Source organism: Canis lupus, chromosome 1, assembly GCF_048164855.1.
Source record: "Canis lupus baileyi chromosome 1, mCanLup2.hap1, whole genome shotgun sequence".
In the NCBI taxonomy this organism is placed as follows: Eukaryota; Metazoa; Chordata; class Mammalia; order Carnivora; family Canidae; genus Canis; species Canis lupus.
The window spans coordinates 45,486,140-45,505,157 of record NC_132838.1 but is presented as its reverse complement, the minus strand read 5'-3'; the positions used below and the strand labels follow the sequence as shown (position 1 = coordinate 45,505,157).

At 34.4% G+C, this 19,018-nt stretch overlaps 1 protein-coding gene across 3 annotated transcripts in view; it reads right to left on the bottom strand.

Annotated features, from left to right (window-relative positions):
* Window positions 1-19,018, bottom strand: part of SCAF8 (SR-related CTD associated factor 8) — a 147,219-nt gene that overhangs the window by 102,844 nt on the left and 25,357 nt on the right. For all 3 annotated transcript variants that reach the window (XM_072828595.1, XM_072828585.1, XM_072828575.1), the window contains 3 exons: window positions 11,777-11,860; window positions 7,741-7,785; window positions 351-512 (listed from right to left, as the gene is read on the bottom strand). In XM_072828595.1, coding sequence (XP_072684696.1) covers window positions 351-512; window positions 7,741-7,785; window positions 11,777-11,860 — 291 coding nt within the window. The remainder of the gene's footprint in view (window positions 1-350; window positions 513-7,740; window positions 7,786-11,776; window positions 11,861-19,018) is intronic.

Below are 19,018 nucleotides of genomic sequence, written 5' to 3'. Positions count from 1 at the left end.
CCATTTTCATAGACACTAAATAGGTAAATATCAGTTCAGGTCAAATAATCAAAACAGCAAATTAGTTGTGTGTGAGAATAAATAAGCTTTTAGTGTTATTCCAAAGCTTACTATAGCACCAATTGCTTCAATAAATTAAAAAGTAGCCAAGTCAACTACATCTCTCCACTTGTTTAAGAGGATTCTAATAATCTCGGAATGTGGACAGTCTAATAACTAAATATCCAAATTCGGAATTACAAGGAGTAAAGGGTAACATAAAATCATAATTAAGATAATCTTGTCTCATTAAGACCAAAGGGTAACATTATCGACTTAAAAAAATAAAAATAAAAATAAAAGCAGCATACCTTGTCATCCCCAGGGCAACGATATAAATTCTGGAAAGTGCTAATGATGTTATTACTAAATCTGGGTGCAAACACATCCTTTTCTTGACCAAACTGATGTCGAGATTGTCGTACAATGGAGTCAATAACATAAAGTCCAGGTACCTTGTATTCTGGTTTACACTAACAGAAAAAGGAATAGGAAGGGAAGGAAAGAAAAGGTCAATTTCATTATAAATCCTATACAAATACAAAAACAATGCTTATGTAGACATAATGAATATTCAGACATTGACTATTCTACATAGTCTGTCTCTGGAATGGCATTTTAATCTACTTTGGCTACTCCATTCACCCAGTTCAACTGCCAGTCACCTAAGTTCCAAAACAGTATTGCATTACTGGCTTGAATGACAAAAACCAAAAGGATAAATAAGCTACTGTTATAACAAAAAAAAGTTTAATGATTTTGAAAAGCCACATGGAAGGAAGTAGCAAATTCAGGAACGAGCTCTAGAAAAAGCATTACCAACATGCATTAGACTTCATCTGAAATTCATAACAAAAGTGTTTCTGTACTAATGAAGGAACACTGTAACATTGTAAATCCACCACGCCCAAAGTATCAAAGTTTTCTCAAATACCACACCTATAAGAAAGGTAAGACATTACTATTCCAGGAGTCTGTCCTATGGAAACATTTTTTACCTACTTCACTGACAATGTTTCTCAGCCTTCTCATCCACCACCCAAATTGAGGGCTATATGGGCTATATGTCTTCTTTCTTGCCACTAGCTTTTCTAGCCTATCTGGTTAGGTGAGCACGATGAAGAATCCTTTTAATATCAAGGTTACTGTTCCTGCTTTGTCACCATATACAGAAGCATAAGAAAACCTGCTTCCCAAGCTTATGTTAATTCACATGGAATTAGGGCTACAAAAAGCAGATTTAATTTTTGGGTATAATTAGGTAAATATCTCACCCAAGGTAATTTCCTGGAAATCACATATGGCACTAAAGCACAATTATATTTTTGAAAAATCCTTGGAAACCCCAGTACCAGTGAGAAAAGGATCCTTAATCCAACCCTAACATACACATACATGTTTCTAATGGCATTCTCAGCAGAGACAATGAGTGATTTCATTATGCAAAAAGTTAAGATAATGCTTCAACTATGATGCTTCATCTGTTCCTTCAAATACTTTTTAAGAACCTTATCCTTAGAGTCATATTTAGTTAAGAAAATGAAGAGACCTTTAGCATCAATTCACAAGTGTTTACTGCAACATTCTGTTAAGGACTTGAAATATTTCATAGGAGGGCAATGATGTTGGTATTTGGATACTGAAGTTTTAAGTTTAGCCTACTTAAAGGTTAAAAATATCTGCTCTGTTGAAAATTATGGTTTTTGAAAGCCTGAAATACTTTCCCTCCTGTTGCCAAAACATCTCACATACTCATCCTTCAGTTCTTATATCTGCCCAAGGCTATATCCCTTTGACTACCATACATCCAAAGAAATACCAACCTAGCTGAGCAAATAATGTATCTCAATAAAGAAAACTTAAAATTTAATGAAAAGCAGGACACACATTTTGCTAAAATGTATCTATTCCCTAATGCCACATAGAGAAGTGATGAATAATTATTTATTAACCGGATTCATTGACATCTTATTTTCGCTAGAGACAAAATAATCTCACATACCTTATTTCATATAAATGATTATCATGAGAGTAAGATTCAATAGAATTTATAAGTTGCTTTTAAGAGCTTTAGAAATTAATACTGAGGGGTGCCTGGATGGCACAGTCATTAAGTGTCTCTTGATTTCAGCTCAGATTGTGATCTCTGGGTCCTGACATCAAACCCTGAGTTGGGCTCTGCACCCAGTGAGGATTCTGCTTGAGAGTCTCTCTTTCCTTCCCTCTGTGCCTCCTCCCACTCATGCTCCTCCTTTCTCTCTCTAATAAATAAATCTTTTAAAAAAATTAATACTGAATCTAAGTAATGACTGTACTAAATCTTTTAAAAAATACATCTTTTTGATGACTTATAACAAAAACTCAGATTACAAAGTCACAACACAGAAGAATAATGAGTGCACTATCCTGACCTGGGGTAAGGACAATACCCAATTCCAGCCTATTATAGCCATCCTGTCCTGACTTAATAAGGATTAAGAAAAACTGAGAAGCATGTGTTAAGTCCATGGTCCAGAAGTAACAGGCTCTATTTAAGAAAACAACAACAAAAAAAACCCTACAAACTAACATCACACTTACTGACAAACTGAAAAGTTTTCCCAATAAGACCAAGTATGGATGACACAAGGAATGGATGCCCCCTCTCACCACTGCTTTTCAGCATCATCCTACAAGTTCTAATTAATGCAACAAGACAAGAAAAGGAAATAAAAGGGATACAGACTGGGAAGGAAGGTTCAACAAGAACTAAAGATATATGATACTCTTCAATAAGCCTATAAGATCTTCACTGCTAACTCTGAACCAATCTATATGTTATCTAAGGAAATAATATTTAACTATAGAACTTAAATTACAGATACAATAGTAGCAAGAATAAGTGGTTATTTTCTTTTAGATGGCAAACACATTACTTTTGTGTCATTTTTGAGACTTCTGATAATTCAAGTTTTCCCAAAAGTGTGGAATCTCAGAAATTTCACAATAGCAATTTGATTTCCATGACACCGAAGCTGGAAGGAATAACAGGGATCACTAATTCCTTTCCTCTTTACACTTAGAGGGCTGCAGTCACCCAAGCAAAGAAGCAAGAGATGGACAAGGGTTTTGTTCTTCATGGACATAAAGTATCACTGCAAAACTATAGAAGGGAGATGATAAGAAGAAAGAAAAGTATTATCCAAGTTCCTGATGAAACAAATCTAAACAAATCCAAGTTTAATATACATCTTAGTAAAATATTTCAGATTAACCTAGATGTGATATACTGAATCTGAGGAAAAGTGGTAATAGTTTATAACTAATAATTATCTAAAATTTTTTGGTTTGATAAAAGGACATTTTGCTCTTTGACTACAGAAATTCATTCAATTTGATGAGTTCTTAAGAATCTAAAAAACATTCTGACAAACAAGATTTAATGCTGATTAGAATTTAATCCCTTAGGTAAAGGTGATATAAGGATGTATCTTTTAAAAATAACCTGTAAGACTCATTAGATGTATTTAAGTTTAACAATACTAAGTGTGGGTAAAGATGGGAGCAACACAAACTCACACAATGAATGAGAGTGGGAGTATGAATTGCAACCATTGTGAATTTAATTAATTTGGTATTATCTAGCCAAGTTGGAGAAATGCATAACCCAACAATTCCACTTCACAGAAATACAGGAAAAGTAAAGACAAGTTAATATGTGGTGTTCTGGAGCTGGAAAACACCCAAAATTACAAGTCAACATCATTAAATAATACTTCACATTTTTCTTAGATCTCTCATTTGACCATATATAATGTGCATGACAAATGGACTTTTTCGTAAATTTGTTAAAACAGTATTTCCTACTATAAACAACACTCCAATTCAATGGTTTTATAAATTAGGCTCCACAGCAGAAACCAAGCATCTAGGCAAGGGCGGCAATGGCTATGGCACAGAAAACAAAACAGGTGGAGTGGGCTTCTGGTTCCCTACTATGACTACTACTGCAACATTTTTACTTATGTTTTATCTGTCTCCTCTCTGCCCCATTTTAAGTTCCAATAAGAACAGGAAAGAGGTATTAAGAAGTTATATTAATCTGGAACCTTATCAAAACTAAAAAAAAAAAAAAAACTTTGTTCTACAAAAGACCTTGGACCTTGTGTTAAGAGAATCAAAAAACAAGCTACCAACTAAGAAAAAAATATTTACAAACCATATAACTGATAAAGGACTTACATCTAGAATTTTATTCAGAACTCTGAACACCTGACAGTAGAAAACCATGCAATTAGAAAATGGGTGAAAACATGAAGAGATATTTCACAGAAAATGCCAAATAAGCCTGTGAAAATCAACATCAGCCATTAGGTGAATGCAAATTAAACCACAATGAGATACTGCTATACATCTATCAGAATGGCTAAAACCAAAAATAGTGGTAAACCAAATGATGGCAAGAATGTGGAAATTGGATTAGTTATACATTGTTGATGGGAATGTAAAATGGCACAGCCATTCTAGAAAACAGTGGCAGTTTCTTATAAAACAAAACACGCACTAACTTTCCTAGAGAAATGAAAACTTTAATTCACACAAAAATCCACAAATGTTCTAGCAGCTTTATTAACAGCTCCCCCAAAATGGAAAGGATTCAGATGACTTTCAGTGGGTGAATGGTTAGATAAACTGTGGTATATCCATACTATGGAATGTTACTCAAAATTGAAGAAGCTATTAGACACATGCACAATTTAGATGGATCTAAATAAAATTATACTGAGCAAAACAAGCCAATTTCAAAAAGCTACATGTACATAATACTCTTGAAATGACAAAATTACAGATAGAGAACACATTAATGCCCCTCAGGAGGAGTTAGGGGCGAGAGTTAGAGTGGTGGGAGGAGGAGAGTAAAGTCTGGCTCTATAAAAAGGAAAAGGAACACGATGGATCCTTGGGGTGATGGAATTACTTTGGATCTTCAGTGGTGGTTTTATGAACCAATACATGTGACTAAATTGCACAGAACTAAATATACGCATACACAAATGAGTGCATGTAAAACTGGTAAAATCTGAGTAAGCTTGGTGGACTATATGAATATCCTGGTTGTAATATTTATGTTATCAAAACATTACTATTGGGGGAAACTGGGTGAAAAATATGTGGGATCTCTCTTTAATCTATTACAAGTATCACTATAATCTATTATTGATTTAATGATGCACGAATATACAATTATCACAAAATAGTTTAAAATTGTACACACACAACTCAATTTACCATTACACTAACCCACTGCCAAATTTCTCCTTTAAGTAGGGGCAGGGGTAAATCATATACATTTCTGCCCAGACATTGACTGGCAATATCATTCCTCTTTGGTGTTCTAAGTCTCATACTCTCTGAGCCAGCCAGTAATCCCTCTAAGGCAGATTTCAAGATACAGAAGTAAGCTGTATGGGCTGTGATGGAAGAGTCAAAGAGACTGTATACCTCACTATGACATAACAGAATGGCTGATGAACCAACCTCTTAACTATGAAAGATAGCAAAATTATTCTGGATGCCATTTCAAATATCTTTCAGGCTGCTTGAAAACTAGGCAAAACTCAGAAACTCAGTATAATGACTGAAAAATGTGGAGAGCAAAACTGAAGCTCTTTAAAAATGAGTCTGCATACAAAACTTCACTAAACTACTGAGAAGCATTTCTCGTAAGAGGAAGATCAAATATTGTGCCAGAATTTCCTCTGAAGGTTATACATTCTAAATGGAAGATAGCACCCCTGGGACTTTTAACCCTTAGACTGCACAGCTGGGGCATGAAGTTGTTTGTACTATGTTTGGTCTAAGTTTGTCATACTGTTTCTCTACTAAGAATTCTTTTGTGGCTACTGGAGCACTTTTTACAACGGCATTATACTTGAACAGCTCCAAACCATATATACTATATGAAGCTTTTCCTCTCAACAGGTTTCTTATTGCTATGTGGAATTTTATACCTTGCAATGTCCTACAATAAAGACATTCTACCCTTTTCTTTACTTCAGCTCCTCCAATACTGACTCGCTTTTCCAGACTGATTCTACAGTTATTTCACAATAGAGATCATTTTTTTGAGATAATTTCTATTTTATACTGTGATTACCTAAAACACACAGCATACTGAATTTTACTTTGTGTCTCAGCCTCAATTCATCTCAAAATATGCTTTACTAGTACTGAGAAAGCAAGACTTTAGAAAAAAAAATTGAGGGATTCCTGGATGGCTCAGCGGTTTAGCGCCACCTTCGGCCCAGGGCGCGATCCTGCAGTCCATGGATCAAGTCCCACATCGGGCTCCCTGCGTGGAGCCTGCTTCTCCCTCTGCCTGTGTTGTGTCTCTGCCTGTGTCTCTGCCTCTCTCTCTGTCTCTCATGAATGAATAAATAAAATCTTTAAAAAAAAAAAAAAAAAGTTGAATCATATAAAGGTTAAATGATTTACTCAAGGTTACCTACATGACATAGTCACCTCACTTTGATTTATATACCCTTCTCCTAGGCAACTATTTTTAAGAAACACTGCAACCTTGCTGCATCCTTAATGCCATATACCACTTATTCTCAAACTTACTTGTTCTGGTTACGTCTAGGCACATGAACATGGGCAGAATATCAAATCTAAATTCAATTACAGTAAAGTACAAACACAGTATCATTTCATAAGTTTTAAGCCCTATGTACTCCTGTCAAAAACTGCGGAATGAATAGGGCACTGATCACTAAGAGGGCAAAAAACTATAATCTAGTCACCTTGGACTCTGCTTATAAAAAGTATTACTAGGGTAGCCTGGGTGGCTCAGCAGTTTAGCACCGTCTTCAGCCCAGGGTGTGATCCTGGAGACCCAGGATCCAGTTCCACATCGGGCTCCCTGCATGGAGCCTGCTTCTCCCTCTGTCTGTGTCTCTGCCTCTCTCTGTCCCTGTGTCTCTCATGAATAAATAAATAAAATCTTAAAAAAAAAAAAGAGTATTACTAAATGTGTATAAGACAGCTTTTTTCAACTTCATCACCCTTTGCTTACTCTAGAAAATGGAACTTCAGGTCTATAAAATAAGATGTTGAGATGTATAAAATCCTAATGGATGAGACAATATGAATCAGCAGAAGAGAAGTAGCTGGTAGGCAATGTCTTAATCACATCTTATCTAGAGCTGTTCCTAGGTATTCTGCTTGAAATGACAAGCGAGAATTTCTTTAAAGGCTTTAAAAGCAACACATTTATAATTATATTTAAAATCAATCATACATACACCATTTTTTTCACGTGACAGATGCTCACTATGGCAGTACAAGTTAACAAGAACATCTACCTGAATGAGAACTATTATTTTTAGAATTATGGAACTATTGTTTTTAGAATTATCCAAAAAGCACTATCTTTTTATTTATTTATTTTTTTAAGTAGGTTCGACGCTGGTGGAGCGCAATGTTCTGGGCTTAAACTTACAACCCTGAGATCAAGACCTAAGCTGAGATCAAGTCGGACCCTTAACTGACTGAGTGATCCAGGTGCCCATATTTCTTAATCAGAAAAGAAAATAAATGGAATTATTTTTGAACAGTCCATCAAAACAATTTAAACTTTAGTATTTAGAGAACAGAGCACAAGGCATTATTCTATAATTATAGTACATTTAACGTATATTTTGAAAATATTTATATACTTACTTTCTGAATGAATTTCTCAACGCTCTGTACCACATGTTTATAGAACTAAAAGAAAAAACATGATATGGTTTTAAAACCTGTTCAATACAGATTCGAATTTTTCTGTTAAACATAGGTATAACACTGTTTCAAAGGTCTATCAAAACAATGAATTTGAATCATGAATTTTGAGAAACATGTCACTCACCTTTATAAGCAATTAAACTATATTTAACTAGTAAAGGATTCTTGAAGTACATACATGGTCAGTACAACTGACCCTCGAACACAGGTTTGAACTGCATGGGTCCACTTACACATTCTTTTTTTTTTTTTTTCAATAAACAGTACAGTGCTATAAATATATTTTCTCTTATGATGTTTCTTAACATTTGACTTAACTGTAAGAATACAGTATATAATACATACAACATACAAAATAAATGTTAATACAACTATTTATCTTATTAGTAGGGTTTCTGGTCAACAGTAGGCTATCAGTAAGCTTTGGGGAGTCCAAAGTTATACATAGATTCTTAACTGCATGGGGGGATGAGCACTTTAACCCCCAGGGTATTCAAGGGCCAACTGTATATCCAAAGTGTATTATGAGACATAAAAGAATTTGATCATAGTCCTTATAAAACCATACTTTCACAAATTGTTATGTTGACAGCAAAGTGCATGTAATAAGCATAGTGGCAGATGTGTATTATTACTTTCATGGAAGGAAAAGATTTCCTATGGTATTATCAAATTAGAGTAGTACTAGAAATATCAAATAACTAAACAAATAGCATTAATAAATGTATGCAAGGGAGTTTTTCAACTTCATTATCTCCTTCTGCTTCTCCTGGAAAATGGAACAAGTATATATAATAAGATACAGAGATGTATAAAGTTCTCATGGATCAGCCAAAAATCAGCAGAAGTGAACATACAAATTAAAAATGAGTAATGGACTATTATTAATTATAAGAAAATATATGTAAGTTTTAGAAACATTATGGATAAACCTAAAAAGGAATAAATTAGAAATCATAAATTAAAGCAAAAGGTATCTAAAATTTGTGCTTAATAAATTTTAATACCTCAATGGTAACTGCATGATTACCGTATTTGTTTAAAGATGGTAAACAAGGAGAGGAGACACACACAAACATTCCTCTGAACTGCATTTATGAAATTCAAAAGTCAAAATAAAGGAAAATGTCATTACTTACAGTCATCAAATCCAAATGTACAAGTTAAAGCTTAGCTAAAATTTTCATACTATAAAGGAACAGTTTACTCAACAGTGTAGGTCACTTTAACAAAAAATTCAAAACTACTTAAAAGTACTAAAACACTTCAGCATACAAAATATTAATTACACTAAGTTATTTTTATTAAATAATAATTCTCCTAGAAAACATCTTGACAGTCCTTTTGCTTCTAGCTACTTTACATGTAATTCTGAGTAAAACTGCTACTAAACTTTAATTCAAAGTTCATCAATTCACATGGGCCTTCTTCCCCAACAGATTATCTGTGAAATTTTGCTGACAGTGTACAATGCCAACAAGCACCCATTAAAATAACCATGTCTCTAAACACTGATTAAAAAAAAAAAAAACACAATGACTTACCTCAATATAAAACACAGTATCATTTAAATCTGATTTTAAAAGGCAGCTCAAATCTCAATTTACATATGTACTACATGGAGTTTAAAAAATACAGTACTGGCAAAGCAATTGGTCTGAGGTCTTCAAAAATATCAATGACATGAAAAACAAAACAAAAAGGCTGGGTAAGGCTGAGTGACAGGACAAAAAAATGAATATATGGTCTTACTATATTTTGTAATTTCTTACATGTGATCAGTGTACAATACTTTCCTAAGTAACTAACTTAGGAAATGTCTATTCTTTGAAAGAAGATTCAAATTCAAGTATTTAGGGATTAAGTGCTATTATCAATGAAATCTGAAACTAACTCTCAAATGATTCAGCCAATAAATGTGTGTGTGTAGAAATAGACCAAATGTAGCAAAATGTTTACTGGCAAATAAATCTAAGGGAAGACTATGCGTTGCTCATTATAATATTTTGGAACATGTTTGAATTTTCAAGATTAAAAAATTTAAAGCAGGAACAATAAATCAAAATAGTACAGTATATAATGTTTAGATGGACTGAAACTTGGGTTCAAATCTAGCTGTATTTATTCTGACTACTGCAGATTACTTAATTTTTCTTAGACCCTTCCTGCATCTGAAAAGTGGGAATAATGTTGATGCCAATACCTTACAGACTATTTTAATAAAAAAATATTCTGCTCAGAGAGAAGGGGGACAGAAAGAGGGGCAAAATAGATGAAGGGGGGTAGACACAGGCTTCCAATTATGAAATGAATATAGATCATGGGGACAAAAGGTGGCATAGGGAATATAATCAATGATATTCTAATAGCAATGTATGGTGACAGAGAATAGCTACCCTTGTGGTGAGCACAACACATATGAAAAGATGTTGAATCACTATGCTGTATACCTAAAAGTAGAACATAGTGTTATCAACTATACTTTAATGAAAAAAACTTTTTTATTCTGCTCAAATTATATAAAAGGCATCAATTATTTCCAGACTAAAAATTGTAATACACATATTTGCATACTCAGAATCATAATCATAAAAATCAGATCAGAATGTAAAACAGGACAAAGAAAGCACAAGAGAGTGAGCATTCTATATACAAAGTCTATCAGACACCCTGAAAAATCACTCTTTTTTGAAGATCTCTTGCTTAAATGCTTCCTGGTCACTGTCCTTATCACTTTATCACCTCTTTGATACTATGCATATAAATACAGGGATTTTAATTATAATGTAAAAAATTAACTGCAAGTGTGAAAATTAAGCTTTGACCATCAGAACACTGAAAAAATGAACTATCTGAATTTTCTCCTAATGGTGATTCTCTCTGTAAATAAAAATTTGTTAAATCTAAGAGATAATGCTGTCATTCAAAGACAATTTATTTAAATAATTGGTGCCTCTGGCTATTTACAGTAGGGAAACATATCACCAAACACCCACAAGTTAAAGCCTACTTAATTAAATATAAGCACTCATTCATTGTCTATTTTGACAGCCCTACTACAGCAAGGAGTCTTGGCTTTGTGGACAAGTGCCTCTTAGAAAGAGGTATTTATGGCTGAACTTAAAGGTCCTTAAAGTCCAACATTTTATGCAAAAGTTTGTACATGTGTATATCTCTCTACAGAAAAGTACAAACTTTCTCTGAAATTTTCTGAAGTATCAATGAGTCAACATAGATTGGTTCAAAACCTCTATATAAGAGCAATGGCTAAAGGCCTGTGGCTTCTTCTCACGGAGTTCAAATGTCCTATATATAATAAGGTTTAATTATTTCTCAAATTGGTTCATTTTCTATAATATAATCTATAATAGAATCAATAAGAAAAAAAACACATTAATTTTTATTTAGAAACCTTTACCAAAATTCTGTAAAGTCAGTGTGACAAATAACGGACACATTCATCTCTAGGTGGAGGAGTTCACGGGTGAGAATAGGATAATAGTTTATCATTTTTGTATTTTTAACTATATGTATTTACATGTCTTAACCCCATAAAGAGGAAGAAAATACAGCTGACCCTTAAACAACCAATCCCCTGCAGAGTCAAAAATTCACATATAACTTTGGATAACCCCCAAAATTAACTACTGCTAACTGGAAGCCTTACTGATAACAGTTAATTAACACATATTTTCTATGTTACATGTATTATATGCTGTATTCTTATAACAAAGTAAGCTGGAGATAATATGCTACTAAGAAAACCATAAGGAAAACATATTCAGAGTATTGCATTGTACTTATCAAAAAAAGTTCACATGTAAGCCGACCTGTGCAGATCAAGTAAGTGGACCTGTGCAGATCAAATCTGTGATGTTCAATGGTCAACTGTATAATGTAATAATTATCCTCCCTCTAAAATAGTAGTAGGGTGTTTTCTCCTGAAAACACAAGCATAAAATGTATTACTCACCTTAATAGCTTTGATGGCTGCCTTAGTAATTTGGGTCATTTTTGCTTTAGAAATGGGTGGTTTGTAGTCATTCAGGGAATACAACTGATAAAAAGAAGAACAAATTTTAAATACAACAAAACTAATGGTCTCTAAGCAATAACATGAAATCACTAAACATTTCCATTTTTACATTCTCAGTAAAATCAAAGTGTTGCTTTCTTTTAAAAATCAAGTTCAACATCATTAGCCCTTAAGAAAATGCAAATCAAAACCACAATGAGTTACAATGTCACACTTACTTGTTTATAATCAAAAAAACAGATAATAACAAGTGTAAGTAAGGATGTGGAGAAACTAGAACCCTTATGCATAGCTAGTGGGAATGTAAAACGGCGCAGCAGCTTTGGAAAATGGCTTGGCAGTTCCTCAAAAAGTGAAACACAGTAATATGTAATTTGACCCAGCAATTCCACTCCCAGGCATATACCTAAAAGATGTGAAAATATATATTCACATAAAAACCTGTACACAATGGTCAGTGCAACATTATTCATAAAAAAGTCATTTAAAAAGTGGAAACCACCCAAATGTCCATTAACTGAAAAATGGATAAAAAAGTGTTACATCCATTCAAAATATTAGTCATAAAAAAGGAAAAAATACTGATACATGCTACAAAATAGATGATCCTTGAAAACATTATACTCAGTTTAAAAAGTCATATTAAACAGACCAGATATTATAAGATTCCATTTATATAATTATGTTCAGAAAAGGCAAATCTATTTGTGACTGCCTACAATTGGGGGAATTGGGAAGCAATGATGAATAACTACTAATAGGTACAACATTTCTTTTTGGGGGTGACAAAATTTAAAATTGTGGTAACGTTGTACAACCATACTAAATGCCACTGAACTGTACACTTCAAAGTGATTAATTATATGGTGTATGAATTAGATCTCAAAACTTTTTAGAAATCAAGAGATTTAAGGTTTAGCAGTAATCTTCTCCACCAAAAAATAATTTTATTTTGAAATTTCTAATTTAAGCAAAGGATAATAAAACTGCTCAAAGAGATAACAGCTAAAGGGGGGAGAAAGAATCAGGCAATGAACAAATAACTAAGCTTAAATTAAAACTTCCTCTATAACTCAGTGATGATACGATTTTAACTATAATGCTAGAACTTCAAATCTAAAAATTAAGTTTTGGCCATTACAACACTGCAACAGAGCTTTTGCTGTAGCACCCCTTATAACCCATCTATCAATGAATTCTACTGATTTCTACCAAGTTTTCCCCATATTTGTCTCCTCTTCCTCCTCTAACCACCACAACCCAGCTCCATTTTCACCCAGAGAACACCTCTAAATGGATGTGCATGTCTATCTTTTCAAAACCGAATCTGATCAGATCACTAATATTCCCTTAAAAAGGTCAATGATTTCCCATGCTTTGAATAAACACATAGTCGAACTCCTGCCAACCTTTCCAGTCTCATCTCACTCCATGCTCCTTCTTAAGCCCTTTGCTCCTGGCACAATAATCTTTTTTTCAGTTTTCCGCCACAGAGCCTAAATTAAAAATGGGCTCATTCCCTACATTTGGAATATTCTTCACCAGGATCTCCTCACTAGTTAATGTGTACTCATCCATCTTAGTTTTGAGCAACACCTAATGAAGAAAGCCTTCCCTACCTTTCCAGCCAGATCAATAGCTCCTCACTGTATTGTCATTCACCTGAAGCACTCAACATAGTACTTTCATGTTTACTTGTCTGATCATTTAACTACTACCTGATTATTAAAAGGACCAACACAGGGGCACCTGGGCGGCTCAGTTGGTTAAGGGGCTGTCTTTGGCTCAGGTCCTGAGGGATGGAGCTCCACACTGGGCTCCCTGCTCAACAGGGAGTCTGCTTCTCCCTCTGCCCCTCACCAGGCTCGTGCACATGTTCTCTTGCTCTCAAATAAATAAAGTACTGTCACTCTTTGTGACACCCAAGGTCAAAGGATTAAAGTTCCTTTAATACAGTTTAAGTTAATAAGATGTTAATGGTACAAGAGATATTCACGTGAAATCAATTGTGGGAGAAGTACAAATGTCCTTCCCTTTAAGTTCCCACAGAAGCGCCCATCTGTTAATACTGCTAAGCATTAGGGTCAAGATCCCATCAGATCATTTAGGAAGCTATCTTTGCCAAACTCACGGGGAATTTTAATATGTGTGGCTTCAATTCCTACCTGTATGCCAGTCTACTTTCTTTTATACTAGGTACAAAATAAAATCAACACATTCTATAGTGCTTACAAAAAGCTGTATGTATAAAGTAAAGGTCAATTTCTCAGTAAGCCCTGGATGCTGCCCATCTGAGATCCACTCTTGCCCTCTCCTATACGAGAATAAGCTCTAAGAATAGAAACCATGTCTTTTTTTTGTTTAAATTTTTTCCTTTTCTCCAAACTATCTTCAGTGTCTGGGAGAAAATAGATACTTGTTTAGGGACACCTGGGTGGCTCAGCGGTTGAGCATCTCCTTTGGCTCTGGTAGGGGGATCCAGCCCCACATTGGGCTCCCTGTGAGGAGCCTGCTTCTCCCTCTGCCTCTCTCTCTCTGTGCCTCTCATGAATAAATAAATTCTTAAAAATAAAAATAAAGTAAAATCTCATTTCTTCATTAAATCTGATCATCAGAAAATAGATCATTTTATCTACTTCTCAATGAATGCCTTAACTAAAATTTAATATTAAGTCTTCAACTTACAAAGATTGATGAAAGACTTGCTCTAGAACATTGTTTTACCCATTTGTTAAAGAAACAATTATCTTTAACCAAAAAGAAAAAGAAAAAAAAATCCCTTATGCAAAAAAAAAAAAAAAAAAAAAAAAAAAAAATCCCTTATGCAAGAATTCCCAAAGTATATTCTCCTTGAATGCAAAAACAGGAGAATGATTCAGCTAGTTTCTACATACTTATGTTCTCTATGAAAGAAAAAAAAAAGATGATTTAACATGTTTTTCCCTTCTTGTGCCTTGGCTTTTAAGTAAGCTTGCTCATGTTTATTTTACTTGTCTGAACATAAATCTCAAATGTCTACTAACATCTACTTCTCTGCTATATTGATTAGTTTTACTGTAAATATAAAATATATTTTCACCAGTGCCTAATTTTGATACGCTATTTCAAAGTTCTTTATTAAGTAGGTGAAGTATAAATTTATACATTTAATGAACTAATGTGAACTGAGCACAAGATTACAGAGACAGCTTGTCATCATCCACTTTACCTTTTATTCAAATTCTTTCTTTGTTTTGGGGGGGAGGGCAGAGGGGGAGAGAGAATCCTAAGCATGCCCCACACCCAGTGTGGAGCCCACTTTGGGGCTTGATCTCAAAACCCTGAGATCATGACTTGAGCCAAAATCAAGTCAGACTTTGAACCTAGGTGCCCTTTTTCTTTTTTTCCCTTCTATTCAATTTCTATCTCCAAATTTAAGTGTTCTATACATTCCTGTTGTCATCCTCAACATCAAACTCAGTCCTCCAGGACCTCTCTCAAAGACCATTTGTTGAGAATTGTAGGACCATCACTGTAACATTCAATATTTTAGAAAAAGAAAAAAGTGCTAAACTGCCAGACCATTCAGAGCTTTTTAAAAACTTCTATAAGTAATACAATGTGTATCAAGAGAGAATAATCTTTATATCTACAGGAGATATCAGAATGCCTGATACACAGTAATAAACCTGTCTTACCCAGCTGACAACTTATTCTGCTGTAATGCTGCCATTAGGAAGTGCCAAGCTTCATTGCAACCCTCATTCTAATCAGATGTATCAACTCCTCACCAAAAACTGGGAATGTAATGCTCCCTATATTCTCAAAGTTTGATCTGGTTTTGCACTGGAAAATGTTAAAGAATGGAAGTTTATTCTGGAACCTTTTTTTTCTATTTGCCTGATGATTCCCATCTCTACGCTTCAGTGAGAAGATTAGGGCTGCATGCACTCTAAGCTTGGGCTTTCTACATACCCAGTTTTTCATGTATAGTTTTGGTGGGTTTTCTTGTTTTTTAAGATTACTTACTTACTTATTTATTTATTTGAGAGAGAGAGAGAGAGAGAGAATGTGCGTGCATGTGGGGAGGGGCAGAGGGAAAAAGAATTCCAGGGAGACTCCCCATTGAGGGTGGAGTTGTGGGAGGTAGGGGGCTTGATCCCATGACCCTAAGATCATGACCTGAGTCAAAATCAAGAGTCAGGTACTTACCCAACTGAGCTACCTAGGCACCCCTCATATATAGGTTTTAATCCCACCCGTCTATTTCTTGGGCCTGGCTCCCTCCTACCTTGTTTTCTAAAGTAGCTGCTGATTCCTGTTAGTTCCATCAAATTATTCCCTCAGTTATGACTATTTTAACTTTTCCAGGTCTACTGATAGTGTTGTGTCTGAACCCTGATCCCAAATCTAAGCTTCTTCCCCTCAAATGCTATGTTCTAATGTATGTAATCTCATATGACAACCCTGTATTTATATAAAGTCTTCATGTCCCTCAGACCTCAGGTATTGAAATGAAGTCCCAGTCTTGACCTGCCCCTTCCTATGGCTACTCAAGACTTACCAATTTAAAACAAAGGCACTAAACAATAGCTTGGACTTCAGTCTAATTAACTCCTTAATGTTTCAACTTCCCTCAGGAACTTGCAGGAACATCAAATATATTCTTTTTAGATCTAAAAACAACCTATCAAATCAGTTTCTAGTAACTTTCACCAAAGTTTGAGGAAATTTTTCCCTGAACTGAGATATCTTAGTTGCTGCCAGCTACTCCAACAAAACAAACTTATTTCAAATAAAAGATTTTTAAAGTTGTCAGTTGTTAACTATTGACTGGGCCGAGGGTCAGTGAGCATGGCAAGTACTTTAAGGCTTTAGAAGCCACATGGTCTCTATCACACTACTTAGCTCTATCCCTGTAGCAAGAAAGCAACCAAGAATCAAGGATCAATTCACACACGAACGGGCAGGGTACGTTCCAAAAGAATTTATTTATAAAAGCAAGCCAACACTGAATTTGGGCAATATTTCTCAGCTCTAGAAAATGTACACTTTTCTCTTTTGGATAAACACTGCAATCTCATGTCTCTGAAAGGTATATTCATGACCTCCCTCATCGGCCCTCTTCCACAGTGACTCATTACTCAAAACTTAACAAAATTTTGTACTCCATGCTGTTATTTTAAGCAAACTCATTTCAAAAATGTTAGTTTTGAGCATAGGTATTACATGAATTCTATGACTACTTTGGAAGAGCCCAATAACTCATTTTCTGACACACCCTAGAGAACAATCAAATTTTACTAATATCTTGCTCATTTACAGGTTAATGTTATGCCTTCAAAAGTTTGTGGTTCTATAATAAACGGAATTAACCCACCATGTGCACCTAAAATAATTAAAATAATCATCAACCCAATCCATCTATCCCAACAATGGTCCTCTACTGCCTCGAAAGTACTGGTCAGGATCCCTGAAATCTCCAAAATCAGAAAATCAGAAATCACAAAAGACACTGGAACAAGCACAATCTTGGTACTTTCAATTCAAGTATCTGACTGACAAACATTTTTCTTCTCTTTCTCCTATTGGAAGTAAACAAAGGAATAAAAATTTTAAAAGGTAAAAAACAAACTCATGATGAAAGCAGAATAGGGAGGGGAGTAAATCAGCACAACAAAATGTCACCAATTTCCAAAAAACAGAATATGATTTAAGAGGATTAGTAACTTATGGCACAAAGAGAAAACCACAAGCCACAGTAAACACAGAGGATACAGCCAGAGGAAAATAATTTGTCCTACCGAATTCGAGTCCCACCACTCAAAATTAAGGTATTAGAGAGCAAAGGCAACACAACTGCAATAATACCACCTCATCAATTCTTGCAAAAAAGTCAATTAAGTATCTCAAAATGACCATTCAAGAAAGAGTGTTACAAAAATACTGCTTACATATACGAAATTAACCATCAGAAAAACTAATGTGTTAAGAACTAAAACATTTTTCTCCTTGGGGGAATCCAGCATGGTGTGAGAAGGAAGTGCTTCCAATAAAATCTCTTTGGTACTTAAAAAAAAAAAAATTACATGCATAGGTTATTTTGAAAAATATAATAATTATAATTTAATACAATCTTGTTCTACAACTCTACTTGCCACAATGGCCCTCCACAGTATCTCTCCCTCCAAAATCCATATATGGAATTCCCAATACCTAATGTGACTATATTTGAAAATAGAGACTTCATGGAGGTATTTAAAGTTAAATGAGGTTGTAAAAATGCAGTAATGATTTAACAGGATTAGTGTCCTTAGTAGAAGAGACACCAAAGAGCTAGAGCTCTCTCACTGCCATATTAGGGGGCCACATGCTCCTAGGACTTAAGGTGGTTGGTAGAAACTGAGAGCAACCCCCAGTCCATATCCAGCAAACTAAACAGGTACCTGAGCCTTCTAACAGCAATAACTATATTCAGTCAACAACCTAAATGAGCTTGGAAGAGAAATCCATGTCTCAAATGAAAGCACACAGCCTGGCTGACATCTTGATTTCAGCCTGGTGAACCCCATCGACAAAGGCAGCCAACTAGTGATTGGGTCATGACCCATGGAATTTATAAAATAAATCTGTGGTGCTTTAAGCCATAAGTTAAGCCTGTGGTACTGTATTACAAAGCAACAGAAAGTTACTAACACAGTAGAAAAACTTGTAAATGACTTTTCTTCATTTTACCTTGACTATATAAATTTTTTAATTCTTGCAAATATTTTTGCGAAAATTATCTTTATAATTCAAAGTTGAAATTTAAATTCTTAAAAATTTCCATTTTCCTAAATAACTTAAAAAAACAGAAATTCAGTATTTTGCATAAAGGAATAAAAAGTAAGACATTTGTTTCACCGGTAAAGTAATTTTTAAAAGATCATTTTCAACTGTAATGCCTGAAAATGTATTTTATTACAAATTTAACTTCAACAAGTCAAAAACTAAGTACTCTCTATATCTAAAATTTGTCACTCCCTAATATACAAGTTCTCCCTTCCTATAAATATATAGCAGGATCTTTCATATTACTTTTTGGCTTGGGATACAATATAAAATATTAGATACCATAAGCATGTATCAAAGTAACATATAATCAGATGCACTTGAAGTAGCAAAATATGACTAGAGAACAATAATAGAATTAACGGTAGA